A 12469-nucleotide genomic window follows, 5' to 3' on the forward strand; every position below is an offset into this window, starting at 1 on the left:
TTCAGAAGGCTTTCGATAAGGTCCCACATAAGAGATTAGTATACAAACTTGAAGCACACGGTATTGGGGGTTCAGTATTGATGTGGATAGAGAACTGACTGGCAGACAGGAAGCAAAGTTCTTGTTTTTACATTTATTTACATTGCAGTCTTGCTTTGTGAATAGAAAGCTACATATCCAGTGAATAAGTTTGTAAGTCATAGGAGCAGAATTAGGCCATTCGGCTCATCGGGTTTACACCGCCCTTCAATAATCGCTAATTTATCTTTCCATCTCAACCCCATTCTCCTGCCTTCTCATAACTCCTGACACCTGCACTAATCAAGAATCTGGCAATCTCATTTTTGAAAATATCCATTGACTTGGCCTTTTCAACCATCTGTGGCAATGAATTCCACAGATTCACCACCCTCTGGCTAAAGAAAATTCTCATCTCCTTTCTAAACTGTACTGTACTGTAGAAGTTATAGAATTCTAAATGATTCAGAGTGGGGCTTAGTTGCAATACCTTCTCAAATCTTGCAGCACACTACAAAAGGGTTTACCTCACTTGGATTTACACTCAATGATAATATAATGTCAATAATTGTTTAATTGGTCTCTGCAAATTGCCCCTAGTGAGTAGGGAGTGGATGAGAAAGTGGGATAACATGGAACTAGTGTGGACAGGTAGATCGATGGTCAGCGTGGACTCGGTGGGCTGAAAGGCCTGTTTCTGTGCTGTATCCTTATCATGGCACAGAGGCTCACTGGCAGAGCCACTGTCTCACAGTGCCAGAGACCCGGGTTCCTGACCACGGGAGTTGTATGTGTGGAGTTTGCACGTTCACCCCATGACCGCATGCGTTTCCTCCGGGTGTTCCCGATTCCTTCATATCCCATCTACAATTGTAGGTTAATGGGCCTCTGTAAACATGGCCCCATGTGTGTATGATGTGGGTGAGAAAGTGGGAGAACATAGAACTAGTGTGAAGGATGGTCGGCGTGGACTCAATGGGCCAGTGGTTTCTATGCTGTATCTCTAAAGAAAACTATCACAATGTTTAAAAACCTTTTGGACAGCTAGATGGATAGCATTGGTTTAGAGGGCTGTGGGCCAAACACAGTCAGGTGGGACTATTGTAGATGGGGCATTTTGGTCGGCATGGGCATGTAGGGCCGAAGTGCCTGCTTCCACAAATTGAAAGGCATGGACAGGCGACGTTTTTTTTTGGGGCCCTTCTTCAGACTCAACCCTAACTGGATATGGTTTCCATATCCAGTACGAAAGGTTGCAACCTGAAATGTCGCCTGCCCATTCCCTCCACAGATAATTTAGTTTCATTTTGTTCAGTATTTTAGTGTACATAGATTGGAAACAGGCTCTTTGGACCCGCGATCACCTGTACTCTAGCACTATCCTACACACCAGAGACAAATATTTTATGCAAGCCAATTAACCTACAAACCTGCATGTCTTTGCAGTGTGGGAGGAAACCGGAGCACCCGGAGAAAACTCATGCGGTCATGGGAGAACGTACAAACTCCGTACAGACAGCACCTGGAGTCAGGAATGAACTGGGGTCTCTAATGCTGTAAGGTAGCAACTCTACCGCTGTGCCACCTTGATATCTGAGCTCCTCCAACACATTGAGTTTAGGAGGAAGACTGTACATTTTCCAGCATCAAGGAACCTATGTTTTATTCCTCACCTCTGTCTTCTGAGATGATCAGGACACGATGATATTCCTTCCAATCGCCATCCAGATTGTGCTTAGCCATGGCTCTCTGGATGACAACCGGGGATCTCTCTTCGTGGTCACCTGGAGAGGAAGGGAAAAAGTATTTACTTCAGACGCTAGGTGTATTGAGCGGGGTGGCAATGAGGATCTACTGAAAGGAATTTAACAAGGGTTACCTGTTACCAGAAAACAAACAAGTGATAGAAAAATGTTCCGCTTCGATCCGCATCGTCTGCTTTGATCTGTCATTTTCACACCTTACACTTCCATATCTCCAGACTCCCTCCCCTGACTCACAGTTTGAAGAAGGGTCTCGATACGAAACGTCACCCATTCCTTCTCTCCACAGATGCTGCCTGACCTGCTGAGTTACTCCAGTATTTTGTGTGTATCTTAGAAAAATGCTACCCCATTATTTGACCAGTTATTTGCAAACGCTCCTCAGGCCTGCGGTCAGTTAAGTTTAGAGATACAGAATGGGAACAGGCCCTTCGGACCATCGAGTTCACACCATCCATTGAATACCCTTTAACACCAGCTCAATGTTATCCCACTTTCTGTTATCAGGTAACTGAACCATTCCACCAACAACCAGAGAGTGGCCTTGAGCTACTCGCTTCCTCATTGGAGATACTCGGACTATCTTCAATCGGATTTTAGTGAACTTTATCTTGCACTAAACGTTATTCACTTTATTCCCTTTATCATGTTTCTTTACCCTGTGGATGGCTCGATTGTAATCATGTATTGTCTTTTAAATTAAATTAAATTCATGACAATGAGATTTAAAAATCATGTTATATTGTGAATTCTTGTGTGAATGTTATTTGGACATTTAGGCTATTTAAAAATGTTAACCTTTTCTTAAGAAATGGATAGATGTTTAGATCTAGTAATTGAATCTTGTAATTAGCTACAATTAGGTAACTAACTAATTATATGCTTTATTTTCAGGTCATCCAAGTAACATTGTTTCATATTTGTTTCAGAATGCTTCAATCTATAATAACTGAAAATTTAATTCAGTTCTCTTAATTTTTAAGAAAGTTATGGGCTTTTGACTGTCCCCAAGGGTTTCGGCCCGAAACGTCGCCTATTTCCTTCGCTCCATAGATGCTGCAGCAATTTTGTGTACCTTGTCTTTTGTTTGACTGGTTAGCAGACAACAAAAGCTTTTTTCTGTGCACATAACAATCAATTAAACTAAGCTTCCTGCAAAGTAGAAGCAATTTACTCTGAAAAATCGGCAATAAAAGGTATTCAATTAGCGAACCAAGACGACATCCCTGGATCCTCTGCAGGGTTCTTGGTTTCAGATTGTAACTGGATAATATACCAGTAATCTTTCAAATGAGCCACAAGGCAGAAAATCAAGGAAATGTAGGGAGTCACGGTGGTGCAGCAGCAGAGTTGCTGCCGTACAGCACCAATGACCTGGGTTCGACCCTTACTACGGATGCTGTCTGCTGCCGTGTTCATAAGGAATAGGAGTAGAATTAGGCCATTCAGTCATGACTGATCATCTCTCTCTCCTAACCCCATTCTCCCCATAACCTCCGACACCCATACTAATCAAGAATCTATCTATGCCTTAAAAATATCCACTGACTTGGCCTCTAAGTTAGCGATGTTACAAAACTTACTTTCAGCGGCGCTGCAGTTCTGCCACTGGCCGTGTGCGCGACTTTCGCGCCATTTGGGGGGGGGACTAAATTGCCATTTACTCCTGCCTGTTGGAGGCGAACTTCCTCAGGCTGCCAGCTGCATTTTCTCCTGCCTGTTGGAGGCGAACTTCCTCAGGCTGCCAGCTGCTGCAGAACAATCGACCGGACCTCCTTTCTCGGAAGTTTAAAAAAAAAATTGCGGGACAATGTGAGTTTGGCCCCAAATGAACCGGCACTGTTTTTCCTGCTGATATGGGGTTCAAATTCACCGCAACCGCAACGTTCCCATCAATCGCGTTCCACAAAAACCCACTAGTAAGATGATTTAAATGCCCATAAATTTACGGGAATTAAACATTAAATTCCTTCCATTTGGCCTATAAATTCATGACAATGAGATTTAAAAATCATGTTATATTGTGAATTCTTGTGTGAATGTTATTTGGACATTTAGGCTATTTAAAAATGTTAACCTTTTCTTAAGAAATGGATAGATGTTTAGATCTAGTAATTGAATCTTGTAATTAGCTACAATTAGGTAACTAACTAATTATATGCTTTAATTTCAGGTCATCCAAGTAACATTGTTTCATATTTGTTTCAGAATGCTTCAATCTATAATAACTGAAAATTTAATTCAGTTCTCTTAATTTTTAAGAAAGTTATGGGCTTTTGACTGTCCTCGATCACAGCTTGAGTTAAGTCAATGGAAAAGCAATAGGTAACAAGATGTTAATTTCAGTATGAAAATGGCCATAACTTTTGAACCATACTGAAGATATGAAAGTGAATTAGGTCTCAAATTAAACTTATTTTTATGCTTTATCTGATGGGATAAATTTCAGACTAGAATTTTAAAATCGCAAAATGTTGTAACATTGCTATCTACAGCCTTCTGTGGCAATAGAAATTAAAGTGGACTGTATGACAAAGAAACTAATCGGGTGGAGTTGAAATCTTTCTATTGTTTACTTGGTTTACAACAGATGCGGGTAAGATTGCTAACAATTGGGCGGTACAAAGCTGCCGCCTTACAGCGCCTGAGACCCGGTTCAATCCTGAAGGACCGTGTTGGGGAACTGGAGAAGCAAGTGGATGACCTCAGGTTCATCCGAGCAACTGAGTCGTTCCACGACAAATCCTACAGTAAGATTGTTACACCTATGGTACTGGAAGAGAGAAAGTGGGTGACAGTGAGAAAGGGAGGGAAACTTGGAATGCAAATGCCCCCAGATGTTGTACCTCTTGTGAACAGGTTCACCCACTTAGAAGCTGTCGGGACAGAAGACATTATCACACTGAGCAGCGGACTGGCTTGCGAAGCAAAAAGGGCTGTTGAGCCAAAACCAAAGAGGCCAACATCAGGCAACGCCATTGTAGTTGGAGACCCCATTGTGAGAGATCCAGGATCCAGGATGTCACGGTCAGAGTGCAGAAAATCCTCAAGGGCGTGGGTGAACAGCCGGAAGTGGTAGTGCATATCGACACAAATGATGTCGGAAAGAAGGGGATGAATATTCTGCAGCGTGACTTTAGAGAGCTCGGAAAAATGCTGAAAAGCAGGACCTCCAGGGTTGTTATCTGCAGTTTGCTTCCAGTTCCTCGTGCTAGCGAGAGCAAGAATAGGGAGATACGGGACCTGAACGTGTGGCTGGGGAACTGGTGCAGGGGGCAGGGATTTAGATTCTTAGATCACTGGGATCTGTTTTGGAGTAAGGAGGAACTGTACAAAAGGGACGGATTGCATCTTAACAGGTGGGGGACCAGCATTCTGGCAGGCAGGTTTGCCACTGCTACTCGGGTGGTTTTAAACTGAATAAGGGGGGTGGGGTGTCAAATGGGATAGTCGAGGATGGAGTTAAAGGGAAAGAGTGTAAAGGGATGGTTAATGACCCCAGAATTAACGGGAAAGTAAGCTTACAAAGGGATAGGAGTGTATGGCCAAGTGTAATAGGGATCGATGTGAAAGGTGAGATGCGTAAAGAATTCAAAGTATTGTATATGAATGCGCGAAGTATAAGAAGTAAAGTAGATGAGCTTGAGGCTCAGTTACAGGTTGGTAGATATGACATTGTGGGGTTTACTGAGACGTGGCTGCAGGAGGATCGGGCCTGGGAACTTAATATTCAGTGTTATACATCCTATAGAAAGGACAGGCAGGTGGGCAGAGGAGGAGGGTAGCTCTGCTGGTGAGGGGTGGAATTCAGTCCCTTGCGAGGGAAGACATAGGGACTGACGAGGTAGTCACTGTGGATTGAGTTGAGGAATTGTAAAGGCAAGAAGACACTAATTGGTGTTATTTGCAGACCCCCAAATAGTAGCCCGGATGTTATTTGCAGCAGGAGTTGGAACTGGCATGTAACAAAGGTAATGCCACTGTGGTGATGGGGGATTTCAATATGCAGGTAGACTGGGAAAATCAGGTTGGTTCAGGACCCCAAGAAAGAGAGTTTGTAGAATGCCTCCGAGATGGATTCTTAGAACAGCTTGTAATGGAGCCGACCAGAGAAAGGGCAATTCTGGATTTAGTTTTGTCCAATGAACCAGATATGATAAGAGAACTCGAGGTAAAGGAACTGCTTGGAGGTAGTGATCATAATATGATTAATTTTAATCTGCAATTTGAGAAGGAGAAAGTTAAATCGGAAGTGTCAGTGATGCAGTTGAACAAAGGGGACTATGAAGGCATGAGAGAGGAGCTGGCCAAGGTAGACTGGAAAGGAATCCTAGCAGGAATGACGGTGGAACAGCAATGGCAGGAATTTCTGGGCATAATCCGGAAGACGCAGGATCAATTCATTCCAAAAAGGAAGGAAGATTCTAAGGGGAGTAGCAGGCAACCGTGGCTGACAAGAGAAGTTAGGGATAGAATAAAACTAAAAGAAAAGATATATAACACTGCAAAGATTTGCCGGAAGCCAGAGGATTGGGAAACTTTCATAGGACAACAGAAGGAAACAAAACGGGAAATATGGGCTGAAAAGATGAAGTATGAAGGGAAGCTGGCCAGGAATATAAAAAAGGACAGTAAAAGCTTCTTTAGATATGCTAAGGGAAAAAGAGTAGCAAAGTCAAATATGGGTCCCAGGCAGACATGGGTGAATTATTATGGGCAACAAGGAAATGGCAGAAGAGTTGAATAGGTTCTTCGGATCTGTCTTCACTTAGGAAGACACAAACAATCTCCCAGATGTACTGGAGGACAGAGGATCTAAGGGGGTAGAGGAACTGAAAGAAATTTTCATTAGGTGAGAAATAGTATTGGGTAGGCTAACGGGACTGAAGGATGATAAATCCCCTGGGTCTGATGGTCTGCATCCCAGGGTCCTCAGGGAGGTGGCTCTAGAAACAGTGGTCGCATTGGTGATCATTTTCCAATGTTCAATAGATTCAGGATCAGTCCCTGTGGATTGGAGGATAGCTAATGTTATCCCACTTTTCAAAAAAGGAGCAAGAGAGAAAACGGGGAATTACAGATCAGTTAGCCTGACATTGGTGGTGGGAAAGATGCTGGAGTCAATTATTAAAGAGGTATTAATGGGGTATTTGGATAGCAGTAAAAGGATTAGTCATAGTTAACATGGATTTATGAAAGGGAAATCATGCTTGACTAATCTTCTGGAATTTCTTGAGGACATGACAAGTAAAATGGATGAAGGGGTGCCAGTGGATGTAGTGTATCTAGACTTTCAGAAAGCCTTTGATAAGGTCCCACACGGGAGAATGGTGACTAAAATTAGAGCACATGGTATTGGGGGTAGGGTGTTGACATGGATAGAAAATTGGTTGGTAGACCGGAAGCAAAGTGTAGGAGTGAACGGGTCCTTTTCAGAATGGCAGGCATTGGCGAGTGGAGTGCCGCAAGACTCGGTGTTGGGGCCGCATCTGTTTACCATATATATTAATGATTTGGATGAGGGAATTAGGAGCAACACTAGCAAGTTTGCAGAATGCACAAAGCTGGGTGGCAGTGTAAACTGTGAAGAAGATATTAGGAGGTTGTAGGGTGACCTGGACGTGTTGAGTGAGTGGGCAGATGCGTGGCAGATGCATTATAATATAGATAAATGTGAGGTTATCCACTTTGGCGGCAAAAACAAGGGGGCAGATTATTATCTCAACGGGGTTAGGTTAGATAAGGTGAGACCTGGGTGTCCTTGTACACTGAAAGTTGGCGTTAAGGTATATCAGGCAGTGAAGAAAGCTAATGGAATGTTGGCCTTCATAACAAGATAATTTCAGTATAGGAGTAGAAAGGTTCTTCTGCAGTTGTATAGGGCTCTGGTGAGACCATATCTGGAGTATTGTGTACAGTTTTGGTCTCCTAATTTGAGGAAGGACAGCCTTGTGATTGAGGCAGTGCAGCGTAGGTTCACGAGATTGATCCCTGGGATGGCGGGACTGTCATATGAGGAAAGATTAAAAAGACTTGTATTCACTAGAGTTTAGAAGGATGAGGGGAGATCTTTTAGAAACATAAAATTACTAGGCTAAGTGGGACCCGTTGGATCCCATGTTCACACGGGAGGTCCCCCGACGCAATATTCCACCTCTCCACCAATTCCAACATTGGTGGCCAGTGGCGGGGGGTGGGTGGGTTCTGGAGTGCTGGAGGGACTACTGGTCTCAAGAGAGCTAGTATGGACATTGTAGGCCTAATGGATTCTTGGGGTGGCAGCTCAGTCCCTCAAGCCTCATGTGCTGGCAGCTCACTCACAGCTGGTGTGCTGTCAGTTGACTCACGGCTATTCCTTAAAATTCCATTTCAAGCAGAGTGCAAGGTCACCAAATTCAAATCCATTTTCCTACCCTTTCAAGCAGGGTGCAAGTCCACCAAATTCAAGTGCAGGTTCTTACCTCTTCAAGCAGGGTGCATGGCCAAAATATTCAAGTGGAGTTTCATACCACTTCAAGCAGTGTGCAAGGCTACCAAAATCAAGTGCAGTTTCATACCACTTCAAGCACGGTGCAACAACACCACATTCAAATGCAGGTTCATACCATTTCATGCAGGGTACATGGCCACCACATTCAAATGCAGCTTCATACCATTAGGGTGAAACCACCATAAAACCACACAAAACACCACACTCACAGTTCAGTGTGTTCAGTTGATTCACAGCTCAGACAGAGTCGTGATCTCTCCCTCCCCCATCATGCAGAGACTGGGCCGCACCCACACTTCCGGGTTTTATAATCCCTCTCCCTCCCACCGGAGAAGGTGTGGCCTTCATGGTGTGATTGGCAGGAGAGAGATTCTCAACATTTTTAAAACACTAATAACACTTTTATTTTTAATTGACTGGAAGAATCTTCTGCAGAGGGGGACTAAGATGGCCAAAAAACACAGCCGTAAGTGGTAGCGTTTTATCTAAAATCAATATAGTGCAAGCACAAAGTTGTCAAGTTTAGACAAACAACCATTTGCAGTGTCTTTTTACTTCAACGGAAAACCCACAAGCAACCATCTGCAATGCCTTTACACTTCAACCCAAAATCCCCAATCAACCAATTGCAGTGCCTTTTTACTTCAACACATATCTCCCAAACAACCACTTGCAGTGCCTTTTTACTTCAACCCAATGCCGCCAAACAACCATTTGCAGTGCCTTTTTACCTCAACCCAAACCCCCCAAACAACCATTTGCAGTGCCTTTTTACCTCAACCTAAACCCCCCAAACAACCATTTGCAGTGCCTTTTTACTTCAACCCAAAATCCCCAAACATCCATTTGCAGTGCCTTTTTAATTCAAACCAAACATATTTTCATTTTCAAACCATATTAACGGCACTCACAGTTGAGTAGACATGTGTTCAGTGTTATTCAGAGCTCAGAGAGACTTGACTCTCTCGCTTCCTCCATCTTGCAGAGACTGAGTGAGGCACACCGCTTTCGGGCTTTATAGTCCCTCCCCCCTCCCACCAGCAGGGGCAGCAGAGAGAATGGCGAAATGTTTTTAAATATTAGTATCTCTCTGATTTTTCATCAATGGGAAAAATCCTCTGTACCAGTCTGGCGGAGGGGGGCTCTGAGCGAGGTGGCCAAAAATGACGGCCGTAAGTTGCGGCGTTCTCTTGGAAATCGCATCGCAGTGAGTCAAAAGCGGTCAATATCTTACTTTTAGTAATATAGATAAAAGGACTGGACAAGCTAGATGCAGGAAAAATGTTCCCAATGTTGGGCGAGTCCAGAACCAGGGCCACAGTCTTAGAATAAAGGGGAGGTCATTTAAGACTGAGGTGAGAAAAAAATTTTTTAACCAGAGAGTTGTGAATTTATGGAATTCCCTGCCACAGAGGAGAGTGGAATCCAAATCACTGAATGGATTTAAGAGAGAGTTAGATAGAGCTCTAGGGGCTAGTGGAGTCAAGGGATGTGGGGAGAAGGCAGGCACGTGTTATTGATAGGGGACGATCAGCCATGATCACAATGAATGGCGGAGCTGGCTTGAAGGGCCTAATGGCCTCCTCCTGCACCTATTTGCTATGTTTCTATGTTTCAATCGTGACTACGGGTACTGTCTGCATGGAATTTGTACGTTTTCCCGGTGGCCATGTGGGTTTTCTCACGGTGCCCTGTTTTCCTCTCACACTCCAAAGATGTGCATGTTTGCAGGTTGATTGGCGTCTGTAAATTGTACATTGTCCCTAGTGTGTAGGATAGTGTTAATGTACGGGGTGATTTATGGTCGGCGTGGACTCGGTGGGCCAAAGGACCTGTTTCCAACACTCGAAAGTTCAGATTGAATCTGAATTTGAATCTGAATCTAGTTACAACATCCACTGCTGTAGGCAAAGGTCTCGTTAATTTTAAATTATTGACATTTAGATTGATTTTTCTGATGCTTTTACGCCCTGTTTGGCAAAGGATCATCTTTTGAACAAATAATCAACCCGAATGAACATTAGGATCTATATTTTCTTCCATTTCAAAACTACAGGGAGTCCAAGGCAATGAAAGATAAGAGTGTTCCCAATAACATTCCAGGAGTCATATACAGAGCATCTTTCAAACCATTATACCCTTAACACATGCACCACAGAAACAGGCCTTTCAACCCAACTTGCCCAAACCGGCCAAGATGCCCACTTTCTACGCCAGTCCTACCTGCCCACATTTAGCCCATATCCCTCGAACCATTTTTTATCCTACCTGTTCAGTTCACTTCTAAATATTGTGTAGTTCCTGCCACAGCTACCTCCTCTGGCAGCTCGCACCCAAAACCCAACACCCCTCAAATTCCTATTAAATCTTGCCCCTCTCACCTTAAACCCATGTCCTCTGGTCTTGATTCCCCTCCCAGGATAAAACATCCTCTACATTCACTTTTTCTATTCCCCTCATGATTTTATACACCTCTATATGATCACCTCTTAGCCTTTTGTACAACTACACCCACCACGCTCTGTGTGAAAAAGCTGCACCTCAGGTCCCTATTAAATCTTTCCCCTCTCACATTGAGGTGGGTGTATGGAACGAGCTACCAGAGGAGGAATTAAGGCAGGGACTATCGCAACTCTAACAGAGAACACTGGGGGAAGCACAATATAATTCGGGGTGCAAAATAATGCGCAATATTCTTTTTAAATATTTTAATACCTATTTGTTATTTTCTTTACTGATCTTATGTATATGTGAGTCAATGGCTGTTGTGTTTTGTTCTTTTTAAATCTTTTATCCTGTGTCTTCTATGTACACACTGAAGGAGATGCAATGGAATTTTGTTGTACAGTTGTTGTGCAATGACAATAAACGTATTTCATTTCATTTCATTTCAACGTTTAAGAAGCAATTGGACAGGTACATGGATACGACAAGGTTGGAGGGATATGGGCCAAATGCAGGCAGGTGGGACATGTGGCCGGTGTGGGCAAGATGGGCCAAAGGGCCACACTGCATCATTCTATGTCCTCTGGCTCCTGCCCCTTAAGAGAGAAACCAGAATATCATTAAAGTTTGGGTCTGTTGCAGACTTTGAGCTAACCAGCATGGAAACAAGCTCTTGGGTTTTCAACTTATCACATTTCCAAATTTTTAGTTCAGAAGTCACAAATATATTGCAGCAACGGTAGATCTGCTGCCATACAGCGCCGGAGACCCGGGTTCCATCTTGACTGTGGGTGCTGTCTGTGTGGAGTTTGTACGTTCTCCCCGTGACTGCATGGGATTTTCTTCGGGTGCTCATACGCTCATAGAAGCAGAGTTAGGCCATTCGGCACATCGAGCTTAATCCGCCACTCAATCATGGCCGATCTTTCTCTCCCTCCTAACCCCATTTTCCTGCCTTCTTCCCATAACCCCCGACTAACACCAGTGCCCCGGTTTCCTCCCACACTTCAAAGATATACGGGATTGTAGGTTAATTGGCTTCAGTAAATTGTCCCTAGCATGCAGGAACTAGTGCATCCTATCCAATCGTTGGTCGGCGCGGAATCAGTGGGCCGAAGGGCCTGTTTCCATGCTGTGTCTCTGTTATAAAGTAGTATCTGAGCCGTGGAAGAATGCCATGCACCTACCACAATGCTTTTGTACACATTCCCATTGCCGTTCTCGAGGCTGACGCGGATGATGCAATTTTCCTCGTTCCGCTTGTACTCAGGAAGTGACGTTGTGGAGCTGCAGGAAGTCCCCAAGATGGTGCCGTTGTGGTCCTTGGGATTGTTGAGGCAGCAAGGCAAGCATAAAATGGTGCGGATAAATGACGAGAGTCGCGAAGAGGCCTTGTCCATCGAGTGGGTGGATGGTAACGATTCATTCGGCTGGAAAACAAAACAGTAAGGATGGGAATTTAGATATTTCTAATCCAACTTTTCAGTTCTATCCTCAAGCCAGGCAGCTCCCATCCTCTTTATAGGATGAGTAGTGATCTTATAGACGTGTATAAAATCATGAGATTAGTTGCTGCCTCACAGATCCAGAGACCAGGGCTCGATCCTGACCTCAGGAGCTGTCCACGCGGAGTTTGCACATTCGCCCTGTGAACACGTGGGTTTCCTCCAGTTTCAAGAGTCATGAATGTTTTATTGTCATATCCCATTTCCACTCACATCCCAAAGATGTGCAGGGTTATTGGTTATTTAGC

At 43.9% G+C, this 12469-nt stretch overlaps 1 protein-coding gene across 1 annotated transcript; it reads right to left on the minus strand.

Moving 5' to 3' along the window:
- Positions 1-1691: 1691 nt before the first annotated feature.
- Positions 1692-12212, minus strand: LOC116980959 (ral guanine nucleotide dissociation stimulator-like 1). The gene is made up of 2 exons (XM_033033537.1): positions 11904-12212; positions 1692-1802 (listed from the first exon to the last, which is right to left on the minus strand). Exons 1-2 carry the CDS (start codon positions 12114-12116, stop codon positions 1710-1712), a joined length of 306 nt encoding a protein of 101 aa, XP_032889428.1. The 5' UTR covers positions 12117-12212; the 3' UTR covers positions 1692-1709.
- Between the last annotated feature and the right edge of the window lie 257 nt (positions 12213-12469).

This window comes from Amblyraja radiata, chromosome 15, assembly GCF_010909765.2.
Source record: "Amblyraja radiata isolate CabotCenter1 chromosome 15, sAmbRad1.1.pri, whole genome shotgun sequence".
In the NCBI taxonomy this organism is placed as follows: Eukaryota; Metazoa; Chordata; class Chondrichthyes; order Rajiformes; family Rajidae; genus Amblyraja; species Amblyraja radiata.